Genomic DNA, 18,630 nt, shown 5'->3' on the forward strand with positions numbered 1-18,630 from the left:
TTATACCTTCTCTATCCTAAAGAAGAAATGTGTTCTTTAATAATTTGCAAGCATTTATATAGTTATTCCTTTCATAAAAGTAACACTCGACGTAAACACAATTCCATTTCTTTTGGATAAGATGATGTGGGGACACCTGTTTCCCAAGGAGAATGGCCATAATGATTCTCGAAATGGATAAAACCATGCATGATGTTAGCCCCAGTTAGCCCCCCCCCCCAAAATGGATGAACGAAACTACGCCTATGGTCAGCGGGTCCATCGGCACCAGCCGGGAAGAGTGTCAAGCAAATCCAGCGATATTCCAAACACCCACCACCACACGCTGTCTCTTTTCTCACTCTATCTTTATCATTCATCTTTCACCCAATAGTCGACGTCTCTGGCTCATATATTTTTGCTTTTTAAAATCTGAAATAAACTAAATGTACTAATAATATCACATATATAAAGACATACTGTAACAAGTAAATTCTCTACAAAATTAATACAAACGCAGAAGCTTGTGTAAACTTCAGACTTCAAAAGACAATAAAATCAGCAAGTTAATTTTCCTGCCCTGTAAGTGAAAAAGCATATTTCGATGCAAAGTACGTCCAATACACGAAATTCATATTAACTGAACTTGGAGCTAAATATGTATTTCACGCAGAAACTCTTGGCAACATTGATCACTCATGCGGTTATCCATTGTCACCAATTTCCTGTTTCACAACACTCTATAGAATTTTTGTTATATGTGGCCATGGAAACATCCTGCACGCGAAATTCCTATTCCACAGTCGACATTTAACACGTCAGTTGTGGTTTTCTGTCCTTACTTCCAAAATGGAAATAATTGGAATAATTTTTAGTGTGATAGTTTTTCAAATTGTGAAGGTGAGTTTGTTTTTTGCAGTTTTCGCCCCCATCCCGTATACCACTTCAATAGCTACTGTATAGAAATTTATATTACTGCTCTTCGAAGGAACAACACCTTTTATGTCCAGAATGTAAATGCTGGATGGCTATGGGCAAATCTAGGCCTAAGACTCAGGAATGCGAAATCGTTAGGAACATGTAACAATGAACTTTGCATTTGCAGCGTATTAGATAAGCTACATTAGAATAGTCTGGTGAGGATATGTTGCCAATAAGTTTAATAATGAGTTACAGATCTCAAAGTCTATTCCAGTTTTTGTAAAACTAACTAGTGAGACACAGCAGTTAAGTTAATAGAGTTTGGAAAATTGCTAACAACTCCTAAGACAAAATTTCAACTAAGCTTATTCGATTAAGAAAGTGGGGAAATGGCTTAAAGAGTCGGCCCAGTTGTCTGAAAATCGCATGTTCGAATCTCTTGTGGAACCTACTCCTACTATTTCTTTATTTCGTTTGGGGTGAATGCTGTAAAATTAATGTATTGTTGACATTTATTTGAGGAAAAATATGGAGACTATTATTTTCGTATATCTAATACTCGTTGATGTTACTTTGATTTGGCTTTTGCATGTAGCTTCATATTAACGAAAATCCTAACTCTGTGAAGCCCAGTGTTTTATTGCAAGAATGCCAGCTGAATGTCACATCGCGCTACGACGCCAGGGGTTCCGGGTTCGAATCCCGGCCTGGGCAAGGATGCTTGTGAGTGCCCATTCATCAATTTCATCATATCATCACTCATCCCCATCTTCGCAAATTAGCCAGTGGTGGCAAAAAAGTGAAGTAAAATAAAGCAAATCAATCAATCAATCAATGAACCAGCTGAATATAAAATATCAGACTAACTGTTCAGAAAATTTTCATTTTGTTCATCTATCTTTACAAAATCGTGGGCACGCCACTCAAATAAACTAAGGATTACTCATATTACCTTCGCGTTGACTGTAATTGTGCCCTCAGGCAGCTATCACGTTGCTTGCCAACTGTAAATCTGCACATGCACAGTTCGCAGCCTTCTGTATGTAGAATCATAGATTCGCTCGTTTTCAATATGTAGAGTTAATAAAAAACTTAATGTTTTCTAATTTTAAAAGAAACCAATTTGATTGCAATGTGCAAATGACAACAATAAGAAATTCTTCGTGTGAATAGCAGATAAAATCGTTTAATGTGGCTTCAAAACAAGTATAAAGAAGCATATAAGAATTTGAGAAAGGACGATGGTGTAGTCCAGTCAGTATAATAACTGAACACCACACAAAATATTCCCGGGTTATGTCTTCCCTATAACAGATTTTAAAGAGTAGAATGCCATTGAATGCAACTGTGAAATATTTGTTACATATTCGAGCACAATTTTATTTTTCCTTAAAATAAATAAAATGTGATGCTCGAGTTTTAATACTTAACACGTTTGTTTGAACAAGACTCTAGATATTTTCATTCTAAGGCAGCATTATAACACCCCTGTCCTCCTCTAAAATATTTCTAAAACTGGAAAGGATAAAATCACCCACTGTACCTCATTTCCGACTCTTGTTACTATAATAACAATAGCAGTGTTGTAGTAATGCACTGTAACAGAATTATTATTCTCAAATTAAGAAAGCGTCTTCACCTTGTACTCAATGGGTTCCGAGTTCAGTACCCGGTGGAGGCACATAGGAGTGCGGATCCCACTTTAAACTGTAGGTCCAGTCCCTATTAGCCTTACTGTGCATAAAAGTGGACCAACTCGATCAAATTAAGAAAATCCTAAGGAATGTTATTCTTCGGATGTGTCAATCGCTTTTATCCGGAAGTAGACCTTTGAGAAGTCTTCAAGTGTACTCGTAAAACATTTATTAACAAAATAGACCACTCAGGCAAAGACATTTGTATTTTATTCCTTATTTCGTCGTTTGTATTTATAATGTACGTCAATTATTACTGTTAGTTGTATTTTGATTTTAATAAATTTCAAAACAGTACACCAAGTTGCATGTAACTCTTATATCAATATATTGTATTTACCCTGGTTACAAACTACTCTGTTAGAATATGAGTTTCAACAATTGTTGTTGCTGTCAATGGCAGCGGGTTTATTACGTGGCTTGTTACTATGGTAGTATCGAATTTCGAATCTAGTCGTGCCGACTCAGAAAGACGCTGTGACGAAAATCTTCAACAGAAATATGTCTAGATATGAATTCTATCACTGCCTACAGCAGTAATTGTCCATTTCTATCATGTCATATATTTTTGCTTTCAGGTTCCTGCATTAACCATACGGACAGGTAAGTAATTTACCTACAGAATAAAAATCTCGCAATTTTTTAGTAGTGCATGTGGTAGATTTAGTTTTTGAAATATCTCGCTAAGGATACCTATCAATAGATCAGACATGTTTATATCTAAAAACTCCACAACCTTTTAGTAGAATATTAAAGTTGTGGCTCCCGTGGATCTGTGATGTATGGTTACGTACTAACAGGATAGAAAATTTCGTTTTTCGATGTTTCGTATTCTGAAAAAGTGACAATGGAGAATATAATTTTTTGAGGAAAGTGAATAGCGCACAGATTTCTGTGCTTGGAACAAGATCAAAGTTAATAAAACCAGTACTCGGCAACTTTGGCCTGAAAACCTGCTAGTTTTCGTCTCGCATAATACTTGTTACCGTACTTGTCGGTATACTTTTGTTCCCATAAGACATTGCGCAGAGCAGACAAGCCAAAAAGATGGACGAGTGATATGAAGAACGTTGTAGGAGAATACATATTGCTGTTATTAAAAATTAAAATTAAAAGATTTTTTTTTAAAAAAAACTATGGGCTGTAATGTCACGAGCCGACATTAAATGCTAAATCAGCAAACACTAGCAAACTCCCCGGTGACAAGAGTTCGCCGAGACAGTCAGAAGTTAGTGGCCGAGAGGGTCGGAAGCTAGTAGCCTCAGTGTGTGCACCGTAGAGTGGGCCCGAGCGCAACTTCGCAAACTCTACATAGCGAAGCACAAGTCGCCTTATTCCATTGCCGTTATTGGCTGACTACGACATGACGTCACTCAGTATGACAGAACTCCTGGAACCACGTGATCAATGTCGATAAGAGTGGTCACCTTGCATCCTATTTCAGCAGAATTTTTACACTGGCCTACGCGTTAGAAGACGGTAGGAAACGCCATCTTATAAATAAGCGTGAGAGGTCGCATTGGCACATTGGAGAATAGTATTTATGCTTTTCTGGTGTAATAGTTAATATTAATGTTATTTCGTCATAGTATGGTCAACATTGATTGTAGGAGGTTCTTATAAATACGTTTGAAATTTTTGTTACTAGTGTTTAGAGTTATTCTTTTCTAAATAATTTATGATAGCAATATGAGGGGACATGTAGTAATAATAAATTTTCTTTATTAAGCGGGCGAGGTTCAGTCTAGGACTGTTCTGCCACCTAACCCTTGTCGCATTTGTCAATACCCTACAATATGAATGTAATGATTAAATTTTGTTTCCTAAGTTGTTCGAAAATCAAATGTGCATTTAAAAAAGTAGGCATTACCATGTGTAAAATTATTAATAATTTCTGCTAAATAATAACAATGGACCACATATCACTATTTACGTAAAAATATGTTTTCCATTCTCTACACAGCATTACGGAATGACAGGAAATACTGATATCTTTTTGCAGTACATAAATTAATTTGGGTGACTGCCCTCAGTCATAGCCGTGGAATTCTCTGGGTCAGAGCGAAACTAGACTTGGACGCTTTCCGTGCTTGATATATTATTTCTTTCCCTTTTCTCTGGGTAATTTACAATGTTTCTATATATGGAGTATGTTGAGTGTAAATATTATGGGTTACAGGAAACAGTGAGTGACATTTATAAAGGGAAATATTAATATTAAAAAAAGTATGTGTGCTTTAATTGACTAATTTGGTTTATTATACCTCGCTTTTCTGTCACCTTTGGCTAATCGCGAAGATGATTGATTGATTGTGTTGGTGTTTGAAGTCCATTTTATGCACAGTAAAGCTAATAGGTACTGGACGTATGGTTTAGAGTGGGAGCCGAACCACTTTGTACCCCCACCGGGTATCGAACCCTTGACCCCTTGATTACAAGGCGACGACGTCGCGAAGATGAGAATGAGGGATGATATGATGAAATTGGTGAAGGGACACTCACAAAAAAACACTCGTGCCCACGCCTGATTCGAACCCAGTCCCAGGATCTCTTGGCGTCGTAGCGCGGTGCGTTTACCACTCCTCCACGGAGGCTGACTGTGAGCTTTAAATGTAACTCACTTCGAAATATTGTGTAATATACTAATATTATTAATTAATATTGAGAACTTTTTTGTGTCTCGTAATACTTCATATTATCACTTTTTCCTAATTTTCAAACTCATTTAGGCATGCTATTATTATTATTCATTACTTGGTATCTTGTATTATGAACAATTATGTATAAAAACTGTTTTCAAGGAATGCAATAAACTTTTTGCTTGCGCTCGGTGCGACTGCAGTTCAGCCGGAGGAGCTGTGGCTTTGTCCTCAACAGGCTCAAGCATCTCGAGCAAAGAAATACATTTTCATTCCTACCCGGTACGAAATATCCGTATCTCAGAGGCACACGCTAATGTTACCGCTTCCATATAATTAATTTCATTCATCATTTGTCTGTTTTACGAAAAAATGTCTTGAAAGAAAATAATCCATAATATTTCGTAACGTAGGCTAGGCACAGTCTCCTGCACAGACGTGCGAGCCGAGAACAATACGCACACCCACGTCTTCCTAGGTGTGACGTCACTACTACGGTAGCCAATAAGAGGGCAGAAAATGATTCGCTACGTAGAGTTTGCGAAGTTGCGGCCCGCGTGGAGGTTTGGGCCGTGCCAACTAAGTGGCCACTAACTTCCGACTGTCCCGGCGACCTCTCGTCACCGGGGAGTTGGCTGGTGTTTGCTGATTTAGCATTTAATGCCGGCTCGTGACAGTAAATTGGCTCGATTATGGTAATCAATATGTGCTCACAAGCTTTCTAATGAACTCGGATATGTATGTATGAGTTTCGCAGGATTTATTCACAAAAATATAAGTTTTATTTATTATCGCCTAATTTGTTGTGTACAAATCTCATCTCTTTGGATAAATTCCTAAATATTAATGAACACGAATGCACATCTTCTATATTCCTTTTTCATTCATCGCGTAGTGAACAAATACAACTAATACTTGGAATCCACAAACAAAAAAAATTCCTTGCAAAACTCACAGATTATATTCACTTTACCAAACTTTCACTCTGATTGGCTGTTACACAGAATCTAGCAGAGAAAGCTATTTGCAACTGGAACACGGTCTAGTCATCAAAACCAGTCCAGCAGCCAGCCTGGCAGCCATCATTTCCAGCCCAGTCTAGTGCCAACTAGGACATTTTTACTGGAATGCCAGTTCCGTGTGATTCGGCCTTTAGTTACTTTTTAAAACAAAAATTGTGTATAGAATAATGTCAATGAAATACTCACTCCACCAAATGTCCAGATAAAATCTAAACGTTGCTTGGACGTTTAATTTTTTTCATCAGACTGCATAAAAATATTTCCTTTTTTCTTCAGACACCATCATTTATTCAGAGACAATGGTTGTATCTGGGGCATCGGCTGTTGACACCGGAACAAAACTCAGGGAGTCCGATACCAGTCAAACGGTAAGATTTCATGTTCTTTTTCAAGTGTTCTCTACCACATGACACGCCCTTTCCTCTTGGACTAATATTTACTGCTATTGTTTTCAATCTCTGTAATTTGGTGAGTTATTGCTGTGCTTATTCAATAATTTGGCCTATAACTGATGATGACACTGAATAGGGAGTTGCCTGTATGTGTCGTACATCTTGTAAAACTCGTTTCATAGGGATTATAAAGTGTGTTTTATTTTTGTTTTGTCTTTAATAAGGTGGAGTTGTAAAAAATTGTTAAGCTGAATTGTAAGATGATACAATTTGACAGAAACAATTGCAATTACACATGTAAGTAATTTATCTTTTATCTTAAGCAACGAACGAAGAAGTATTACCCATACCATGAGAGGGATATAATGATTGCTGGGGTCCTCATGTCAACATATTATAATGATTATTATTATTATTAATAATAATATTCTTTGTTTTAGAAAAGAACGTGTCACACATAAGTACGAAATCGTGCACATTGTGCCCTTACGATAAAGTCTGGTTATTACTAACATTAAAATAAAAATAAGTGAAATACAAGATAACTCAGCAAGTTAATTTACTAAAATTAAATCTTTTCTAAACTGTAAAATTAAGTAAATTTTAAGTTGGAGTTCAGCGAGGTAAGAGTGCGCACTTAATTTTTATTTCCATGTATCCAAGCGAACAAAGCAGTCAGAATCCTAAAATCTATACCTGACAAACTTCATATATTATTCTTTCAGTTTCTCTATACCTCAGATTACCATTTTGAATTATTTGTTGTAATCTCGTATATTTTTGTAACGGATGGCGAGCACGTAGTTTTGCTGCCTAGTGGGGCAAAAGTTCTCATGCGGCAGGGTAATAGTTCGCATGTAGGATAGAATTTAAAAGAATATTAGACTGCATTGTTAATCATAAATAAAATAAAAATATAAACATTGTATTTAGAGAATTAGCCCAAGTATTAACTTACACTAAGAAAAAGCTCTAACCAACTCATAACTAGTAATAAGCGAAACACCCACCTTAAAATAATAATATAATTAACTTAACTTCCGAATTTCAATAAAGGTTTCTTCTGGATACCAGAATATGTCGAACGTATATATGTTATCATCTCATGGTATGTTCTGGATACCTGAACAAAAAACGTAGTTATGGAATTTTAACATCTCATACCACATAGATTATATTATGTTTACATATTATATCACTGTATTATTGTAAATATTTCATTCTATTATATTGTAACTAATATTTAAATAAATTTAATAATAAACGAAGAAACAAAAATTCGGAGGAAACTAACGTCCTGGGATGTATGTATAGGCCGCAGGGCATCAAGCACATACTCCTGAATGTATGCGGGTGCAGGCGGGCTCTTTCAGGGTTTCCCTACTTATGTTAGACTGCAAATCGGTTTAAAATTTGTACTGAAATTATTTCAAATAGTATGTAATTTAAAATTAAGTAGAATTGACTATGGAATATTATATTCTTAAAGGTTAACTGGTTATGATTTCAAACGCTTGGCCTTTTCTACTTTTCTTCTGAGAAATCAGCCTTTTGGGAAATGGGATTATTTTGGCAGGGATAACTGATTTTGATGCTCTAGTAGATGAATCAGGCATAGAATCTGAATCAGAATCTGGAAAATGTTGCACACATTCAGATGCTAAAGCAATTTGCACAGTTCTTTTCCCCAACTTTTGCCCCACTGTAATATGCGAACTTTTATCCCACAAAACAGATTTTTCGTTACCAGGAGATGGTGTATTTTGTGAAAATTAAATTGAAACATTTAATGAGACACACAAGTGCCTTCTCCAAACACGTGGTTAATGATTTGCTGAAGTCCATTTCTTGTTATGAAACACAGTTTGCAAAAAATCAGAATATTTAATTAGGAAGACGAAAATGAAACTTGCCTCATGGTTTCAAAGTTCTTTGTTCCAGATGCCCGTAACTACATCTGATTACGTTCCGCCATGAAACATTTCTGGCTGACTCATTGTTGCCAGCCTAACTTCCAATGCAATACGGATATTTGAACTGCGAACTTTTACCCGTCGCGTACTCTTACCCCAACCCACCCCACTCCACTCTCTACGTATTTTATGATGAAATATTAGACGGGACATTCTAAGGTCCCTTTTCCTGGAAAATTGTTTAGGCCTAATTATAGACCTATAATTATTTCTCTTATCGCATTATTATTTATTAAAGTGTGGATCACATAAATGGTACATCATTAACAATAAATGAAATATGATCTCCAGTTATCAAACAGTATTCATTATTATAATCTCGGTGTGACTTAGATAATGTTTCTGGTACATTCTGATCAACCTTTGATGCTAGTACTTTTCTGTAGTTGAGGAAGCATTTATCAGGAGAACCAATCTCCTTGAGATCAGCTTTATCTTTCACCAACCGTTCATAAAACTCTCCACAATTCTGACACACAAGCCGAGATTTGTCTTTCAGACGAAGGAATATAAATTCTTGTTGCACGCCCATATTGAAACCACATATACGCTTCTTGGTCATTAGTCTACACATAACGGAACACACACAATACAACCCGGGATGCTGCTGTCTCCTCAAACTTTCTCCACAAAAATTGAACATTTAGATTGATATGAAGTGCTTGAAACGCAGTCCAGCAGCTTTGCCAATGTTGCTAGGACACTAGTTTAAAAATTCTACCAACTTTTTTTTTTTAGCATGAAATATTTCAATTTTAGACTTTGATTTTAGACTTTTATAAAACGGAAAAAGTAGAGTTTTGTAATAATGTCGGCGGGACGACCGGGGCACGCCTCTGAAACGGGACTGTCCCGGTCAAAACGGGAGTTATGGTCACCCTATGAAATATGGGTGTTGAGCCTAAACGTATTGCACAAACACTATCATAGAGAGACATATAAAGGCATTCCTTCTATCAACTACATTTAATTTTGATTGTACGGATCTCAACATGATTTTTATTCTACAGTACAGGTTTATAATTTAACTTTGTATCACTCTCCACTATCCTTGCATTTTATGAATTTACTAGATATTTCAGTTTCTTCACATATCTAGAAATACAGTTGGGCACCTTGCTATGATAAATCGTAACATACCCTTCGGTATGTGGGATCGAAACTAGTGGATGTAGCTCATTCATCATTCATCCTGACTACTGGCATACTCGCTGTTCATGGTTAGCTTGATGGTAAGGTGCGAGAGGTGGTAAACGTACACACATGAATGGCAAAACACAACACTTGAGTTTTGTACACCCTAAGATTGGATCAGCATGGTAAATGGAAAAGTATAACAGTTTCTGCCTGGAGATGGACTTCCCACGGTGAGTAATTATGATCGTGACTGTACGATAGAGGAGAGTTTGTCTTGCGACTCGCTCTAACGTTTCCTCGCTCAATCCTCGTTCTGCCCCTCTTAATGTTCGCTCTAAAACTGACTAATGACCACTCTCCTCCCAGATATTTATGACGCATGATTTTACTAAGCAAATGTATCCTCTTCCTGGTTCCACCTGTTTACATGTTTACGCCGTTGGTAACCACGAAGAGCTTAGGTAATGTTTGACAGTGAATTCCTGATTGTCAAGTTCCTGTCTGGAAAATGATAGCTCCTGTCTGGGATTTGGAGCTGTTTTAATTTAATATGTTTCCAATATTTGAGGATTGTTACGAAATTCCTAATTGGATTTCGACATAGTTGTAGTTGAATAGCAAGAATGAATGATTGATTCAAATCAATGTTGCAACTTATCGAAACTTAATTTATGCAACAGCAAATAATATACCTTATTTACTGACCGTCGATTTTATGTTTTCAAGTTCTGCTGCTTTGTTCCTTCGTCCTCCAACAAGACTGCTGAAGTGGTCGCTCGTTGCTTCAATGAGACGGTAGGGACGCTTCAAAGTTTAAACGCAGGTAAGCAGATATCTCGCAAAAACTCTATAATGTACAGTCACCGTCAGTAAAAATGAGACACCTAGATCCTGAAATATTTACCAGTTTCCCTGCAAGTCGTTAAGTGTGTTGCCTAATTCTACATCAGTGGTAGAAGTTACAATTGAAAATTTGCTATTAAAATCCGCTTATTCCCGTAGAGTTAAGCAACACACAGAACGTCTTGCAGGGAAACGAGTAGTTCAAGATCTAGGTGTCATATTTATTGCCGGTGACTGTACGTCCATAAGGCTACCAGACGTCACTTTTTCCCGACATGTACTACAATTTATTGGTTGTGGTTATGGCATGTACTACTGGCGCAAATGAACCATATAATTACTATCAAAAACAAATTAAACCACATGCAAACACACACACACATTCTCTCCCTCCCTCCACCTATCTCTCTCTCTCTCTCTCTCTCACACACACACACACACACATACACACACAAACAATACATTTTTTACGTGATACAGTTACATTACGCACATGGAGGTAGATTGGCTACGTGTTGAATTTAATCCAATCATATCAGTAATTTAGCCTTTCATGGAGGCTTGAAGAGCATTTTCTGGCAAATGCTAAGCGCTTGTAAGAAAGAAATGGTTAGGTGCTACTAACAATTTAATAGTACTTCTTACTATGAATGAAATTCCATTCTCCTCGACCTTCTGCCTCTGGTACCTTTCAAAGCAGCAGCAGCAGTAATCTGTCGTCATACTTGCATTCCACTCTCCTGGTATCTACTTTCCGTTTTTTAATGTCTTTGTGGAATTGCTTGCCTTGTTCCTGATTGAAGTCATCAAGATAACTTGGAAAAAAATCGAGGTGTGTGGACAGAATATATAATTTTATACTCATTTTACAACTATGCTTACCGAAGTTGTCCACACTGTTCTGCACATACTCTTAGTGCTGTTCTTCTTTATGGTTTCCCAGAAAGTGTGCAACTACGTCTTTAAAACTTATGCATGGGGATTTTTCACTTTGTGTCGTATTGTATTTTCAAATTGGCTGTCGGTTATCAATTTTCTGATTTGTTGGCAAATACAATCCTTAAGCTTATCCAAATTAGTTTTATCCAAATTCGGGACTTTCCTGGAAATATGCAAAAACATTTGCTTTCTCTGCTCAGTGTTTTCACGGAATGTTTCATTATTTCTATAAAGGTGGAAGTAAGAACTTAGACTGATCAAGAAATTGTTGTCGTGACATTTTTTCACACTTGTCGACAGAATATCTCAACGTGGCTGAGTTTTGATTTCCCATTGATGGGCTCTGTCCTGGCAGTCCCATTCAAAGAGAATGCAACGATATATGGTGCATCTAGACTTTACCCCCAGCAGCCCTATTACTTCGAAATCACCACACAACTACCACCCATATTCTTTATATGTCACTTAATTCAGCATCATCTTTATGCTTTCATAGGATTCCTTCTGTGAAACTGAATAATATATTGACAGCGATAACACATTATCATTATGTAGTAGTACACATTTCAAGTTTGTCTTCGTTGCATTATAAACTTCCCCGTAAAATTCAACCCATTTTCTAATGTTGTCTCAGTACACCACAGATTGATTCTCACCGAAATATGGGAGCACCTCCTTTTCGCTATGTCTATACCATGAATAGTTCGTGCCAGCTGAAACCAGGTTTCTTACACTCATCAGGAAACCAAAAATGTTGAGCACTTCCTTTGGTAAATTTAATTTCCATAGTAGTAGTACCTACGTACTTCATTCGAGGTGTTTCTGTGTGAACACGTCTGGCGTGGCACCATTTGTACCAAAATACGCTTGGTACGCATCTTTCACAAATTTGCTAATGTTCATTCTTTCCCTATAAAACCAAACATCTGCCACAAATAAAATAAAAAAGGCCAGAGAATTCATTGTAGGATTTCATACCAAAGCGACAAGTGACACGCGACACATGTCGCTTGGGAACGAGTCAATCAACAGGAATGCTTCAGACCGTATCGGCATTGCAAGCCGCAAAAGCCTGCGTTCGATTAGTGAAATCTTCAAGCGACACGTGTTGCTTCAGTGTGAAACCCCACTTGTACTTTCAACCAGACATTCTGGTCACTTTCGTTTTCGAGAACAAAACAAACAAGTAAAGAATAGCACTGCAGAGACAAATTAATCGAAAGGTTGCATCCTGTCACTTACTGGGTAAATTGAAAAGCTAGAAAATTAAAAACCTGAATTTCTCGAAAACAGATGGTGGTAAAAGAAACTAAACGCTGTTCCAGCATGGACAAGGGACTATAATAAAACACACTCAGATCAAAAACATCGGAACCAATGTCGACCAGCGTTATTAGTCTTTCTATGGATATACAGTATCTACAACAAATTCTCTACTGCTATACGTTTCTCACAGATTCTGTAAACGGTGCCATACTGATTCAGTAAAATTTCAGATTTTAATCTTTTCAGAATTTTAAGATCATGCTTCGACCATTTTGAGTAAAAATATGCGGTAGTGTTATTGATCATAATACTTAAATTCTATAAAATGTTCACGACTCATCTCTCTGCTTGTCTGTTCATGTCAACAATTCCACAATTCAATATCTGTTGATTACTCGGAGGTTGATACAAAGGTATAATTTCGTGAACTGAAGGAAATGAGAGCGATAACTGTGCTTCTCCGCGGGAGTTCTGTTGCTAGTATAATGGGATATTTAATATCTCGATCAGTCTGTCTGTCAATCGGCACTTTTCCGTAAGAAATATGGCCTAAGTTGAAATTGGTGTACATATTTTGGTCACGATATCAACAAGATAATAATTTTGGAAAAGAATGTTAGTTATCTATCTAGAAAAGTATGAATGGTAGAAATATAAAATTTTATGTAATGTTAATTACTTGTGCTGATTCTCATTAGCAATTGATTAAAAATATACCTAGGTATACAACCAAAAAACCTGGCTATATGCCAATGTTCTGATTAGTCTCCTAGGAATATAGTGCGGTTATATAGTAAATACAATAGTACAGGGTGTACACAAAGTGTATGACTCATTTTAATTATTAATAAATTAGAAGCTAATGAAGATACAAATAAACTGGTGACAATGGTAGATAGATAAACTCGAAAAGTTTTATCTCCTGTATCAGTACTCTTCTATACGTCCTCCTCTTGCCCCACTTTTGCCTAAAACAAATGTCTACCACATATCTCCACAGAATAAAAAATCCAATGGGGTTTACCTGGTGTCCTTCGGGGCCAAGGAATCGGACCACCAAGTCAAATCCATCTTCCCGGAAAGCATTCGTTCAAAACACGACGAACAATGATGACGAACCTTACAAAAGTGATGAACGTTGATGAACTGGAAGCCAGAATAAACAACGCGATAGCTACTGTGAATGTCGACATGCTGACCCGAATGTGGGAAGAAATCGATTATCATCTTGACATTCTCTGTTCGACAAAAGGAGCACATGTAGAACCGTACTGATACAGGATATAAAACTTTTTGAGTTTATCTATCTGTCATTGCCACTAGTTAATTTCTATCTTCATTAGTTTCTAATTTATTAATAATTGAAATGTGTCAGACACTTTGTGTAGAGCGTGTATATGATAGTAAGAAGCTTCAGCTTTTAAATTATAATTATACTGAATTTGTTTTCCAGGAGTTCAATCTTCGTTTAAAAAAAATGGTGCGTTTATGATTTCAACTCGCCCTTTATTCAGTTCACTCTTGCAAATTTTGTGTAGATATATTCAGACACACCTCAGATATAACTCCTTTTGTGATCACAACACAAATGAAATCTCATTTTTTAAAGAACAAAGCATATTAAGTAGTAACTTTTATTGTAACAAGTAAATATTTTGACAATATTTTTTTTGTAGGTATAGAAATTCCAGTAATCGCGCAGGAGGAATATAAGTTTCAATACCCTGACATTTCAGGAGTGAGCGAGACTGAGAGGTACTACTTGGTAAGACTTCTTTATAATATATATTTACATCAACAAAGTGAATTTTTCAATGCATGTCTATGAATAAATAAATTACTTTCGTATATATATATATTATTTTTTCTTAATTCATTGCGTGTATTATGTACGAAACATGTGTACGTATATTTCGCTGTATGTAGGACAATGTTAGATCGCGTAAATGCGGTGTGAACACCCTTTATGAAAAGAACTATATTAGACATCAACGTTAGAAGTATTTCTTTCTGGCACGAAACAATGTTCTACACTATCCTGTCCAAACGATACAATTTTGTCTGCAAAATACAATAAAAGAATCGTCCATTCGAATGTATCGCATAAAATTTCCCCATAAAACCTTCGAAGTGCTTCATGGACTTATTATTTAAACTTTACTTGTGTCTTGGTGAGCTGCCTGATATGAATCTGTCTTACATATTGTGATTTTGTTTAGTTCTCAAGGTTTTAAAACAGTATTTGATCACTTATATGATTAACAAAACATGCAAGCATCCTTAAGCATATTGTGATTACGTATTCCTTCTTAGAGCTCAGTTTTCTACTTCTGGAAAGAAAGGTGTAGGCATTTGTACCCCCCAAATAAAACAATAAGGCCTTAGAACTGAAAATATAACAAAGAATTGTTGTAAATTATAAAGTATGCCCATTATTAGCGACATGGCCAGAAAAAATTGAGTAGGGTGTCAGAGGAGGGTTGGAATGTTTTCATGGATGTATCGAACCTGGGAGCCTTTGTGTAAAAGGTGACGACACTGCCAATGCGCCATCGGGGAGGCACCTTGTCAGTGACAGGACATCCACGTTTTTGGAGGTTCGTCTCAACTACAACTCACTTCTTCTAATCGGACTATCCTGTTATAAATTCATAAATACATCCTGTTGGTGCAAATTTAAAAAAAAATGAACTGATCTTTATGTACTGATTATATTTCAAAGCAAAGAAAGAAGTGCATGAATAAATAATATCAAGTGGCCAAAACAGTCATTTGTTAACATTTAAAACAGTCAACATGGAGGCTACTATTGTAATTACAATTTGAAACTGTCGGCTTTGTGGTGTATTACCAGCAGGTAATTCAGTTCTCTTTTCAGTGCTGGGCTTAATATTGAATACTTCTTATGTACGCGTATGTATGACTGAAGACATGTTTAACGTATTACGTTCCACATTTCAGTGTCGCCAAAAGTGTTTCCTGGAGAACTTTCGTGTGGTGAGTAAATTTATTTAGGACTCATTTAGTAATATACCGTTGCATGTAACTAATAACATATAAATATTGAGCTTTTTGAATTCCTTCCAGTTGGTTTCTAAGAAAGTAATAATAGCTATTTTGGATTGCTACCAATTACAGTTACTAGGAAAGCAAAGATTTTATTATTAGTTTGGTGACAAATTTATGGACGGGTAATTTTAAAAAACAATGAGTACAATCTGTCGCGATAAAAAAAAACAATGCTAAATTTTTTGCAGCTTAACAAGAAAGGTTTTCCAATAAAGGAAAAAATGATGGCGTTCATAAAAGAAATCATCGACAATAACAAAGCGTGGTTCCAGGCAACGGACAAAGCTGTGAGCTCGTGCTTTGACGAAATGCAAGATGTCCTTAAAGCACAAGGTAGGCTTGCTTTCATTATTTTTTGTTACTATGGCATATCTAAATGCCACAATACATTTATTAGTAACAATAGAAATAATAAGTATAATTAGTATGTGAAATTGTGAGCTGGAGAGTGATGGAAATTTGGGAAAATAGTTTTGATTTTAAATCACTTCATTTCCTGATAGGCAAATTGAAACTAGACCTATAGCTTGAAGTAGTAAGAAACAACTGAAATTTGTTCCCCGTCAATGCAGTCAAAACGGTAGCAGAGTTTTGAAGCACAGTAGTGAGGGGATACTATGTACACAGGTTTCTGTTTCGGTATATACTGCCTGTGAAGTATGTGTTCTACGCATGATACATAATTTAAAAGAATTAGTCACCTTTAGACAGCTTTTTTAAAATTACAAATGTAAATATGCAATTTTTTTCAGTTAGGATTGTAATGAAAGTTTAAATGTAACTTACTGAGAAAATGACAAAATTTCTTCATTGAAGAAATTAATAAGTTGTATTTTGAGGTACCTGAACTCAATATAACGTACCTAAGAGTTACGACTGTTTCCAATGGTGAACAAAATCAGAAAGGTAAAAGTAATGGCAAGATTCAAAAGAAAGAACACTTCTGTATATTTACTGATAATTAGAACCAGCTCTAAACAGTAACATGGGTGCAGTGAAGATTTAGTAACGTTAGACCATATTGGGTATTAAGTACCCAAAATGGCCTAGTGATATGTTTTGTTCTTTCACGCCAATAAATGCAACAGAAATTGTAAAGAAAGTATCATAATGTTACTTTTATAGGTAGATAAATATATTGACACACTTAAATTTTATTTACATACTGACCTGTGAGATTACACAAAGAACAAACAAGGTTTACAAAAAAGAATACAATAAATAAGGAAGTGACGTGTCACAATTTATCACCAGAAGACCATGGATTTAAAAATCACAGTCTAGGCAGGTAAAAGGGTGTTTCTACTTAACAGCCTATCAAATATCAAAACAAGTTATATTTTTAAGTTTTATGTGTTAAAAATATGTTTTCTTTCAGATATGACGAAAATCGACACATGCGTTGTAGCCTCTGAAATGATGTTTTGTGCAGTAGGTAAAATGAGAAAGGTTAGTTATTTCAAACATATAGTAAGTACCCATGGAAGTTTAAATCCTTGTATATAATCCGATATAGATTGAGGTAATAGTGAAACAAGAAGATTGTTATATAATTGCCAGTGACCGCTCTGTTATAATATACTAAATAATAATAATAATAATAATTATTATTATTATTAATAATAATTATAATAATAACACAAAGCTCGGCAGCCCTCGAAGAGCCTTGGTCTATCTCCCGACTACCAGTCTCCCTCCCACAATCCTACCTAGAGGTGTGGAGATATGGGGTGACGTGGGGTCAGCACATCGAACCTTCAGCCGTTATAACAGATTTCACAGACCGGGTTACGCTACTCACTCGAAGCTCTCCAATTTCCTCACGATGGTGGGTTGCCACCTGTCCTATACACAGTCCGAAAACCCAGAGACTGAACCCAGGCGGACTCGAACCCATGCCGTTCCGCCCTGTAAAAAGTTGACTGAAAAAATTTCAATTTTTGCTGCCATCCAACAACTGTTCAAATTAGGATCTTGACCATTTTTTAGAGCAGCAACGGTTATGATAATTGTGTTAATTAATGTAATTTGAATTATTTAGTTTTAAACACTATATTTATGGCATGAGCAAGTGTAATTTATAATCATTATTTATCTTAATTCATGATAAAATATTCAAAATTACATGAAAACGGTTGTGTACCGTTTTTATAAATTAACAGGCAGGCTGTTAAATTTTTAACGGTAGAATATCGAAAATTTTACGGTAACTTCTAACAGTGCGTAGTCGGAACTCAAAGCCTTAGACCTCACGGCCACGGAGGAGGAAGATTGCTCTCTTATTGCACTAATTTTTTACCTGATACAGTATATAAAGATAATTTGTGTATATTTTCGGTAAAATAGGTTTATATGTAGAGGCCGCATTGAAATTTCGTAATATGTACGAAAATGTGCAAGGATGTGTAATTAATGATATAGTTATTTTACATATTCTTTATATCTACAAAAACAAAATATTTATATTTATTACAGCAATAATATGAAGTACAAATCACGTACATAAAATACATAGCACCTCACTCCTCAGTTCTGAAATTATTTTTTGAGGCTCTCCTGGCAATAGTTGATCATCAATGTTTGGTCCTGATACTATCAGTGGCAGGAATTTTCCTTATCTTTTCCAGATACATCTTGCACCAGTTTTCCGTCCCAGTGCCGCACCCCCCTCCCCAAGGTTGCCGTAGCCTTAGATTTAAAGGCTTTTTGCATGCCCGTCTCTAGATTGGAGCTGATAGTTTGCCTTTAACATCTTA

At 36.1% G+C, this 18,630-nt stretch overlaps 1 protein-coding gene across 1 annotated transcript in view; it reads left to right on the forward strand.

Annotated features, from left to right (window-relative positions):
• The first annotated feature begins 767 nt into the window (after positions 1 to 767).
• Positions 768 to 18,630, forward strand: part of LOC145995332 (uncharacterized) — a 70,051-nt gene continuing 52,188 nt past the window's right edge. Inside the window, exons 1-8 of the mRNA XM_083131940.1 lie at positions 768 to 879; positions 3,173 to 3,197; positions 6,532 to 6,623; positions 10,484 to 10,580; positions 14,482 to 14,570; positions 15,767 to 15,802; positions 16,063 to 16,207; positions 17,253 to 17,323. Coding sequence (XP_082988066.1) covers positions 829 to 879; positions 3,173 to 3,197; positions 6,532 to 6,623; positions 10,484 to 10,580; positions 14,482 to 14,570; positions 15,767 to 15,802; positions 16,063 to 16,207; positions 17,253 to 17,323 — 606 coding nt within the window. The 5' untranslated portion in view covers positions 768 to 828. The remainder of the gene's footprint in view (positions 880 to 3,172; positions 3,198 to 6,531; positions 6,624 to 10,483; positions 10,581 to 14,481; positions 14,571 to 15,766; positions 15,803 to 16,062; positions 16,208 to 17,252; positions 17,324 to 18,630) is intronic.

Source organism: Lepisma saccharinum, chromosome 11 (genome assembly GCF_977018435.1).
Source record: "Lepisma saccharinum chromosome 11, izLepSacc3.1, whole genome shotgun sequence".
NCBI lineage: Eukaryota > Metazoa > Arthropoda > Insecta > Zygentoma > Lepismatidae > Lepisma > Lepisma saccharinum.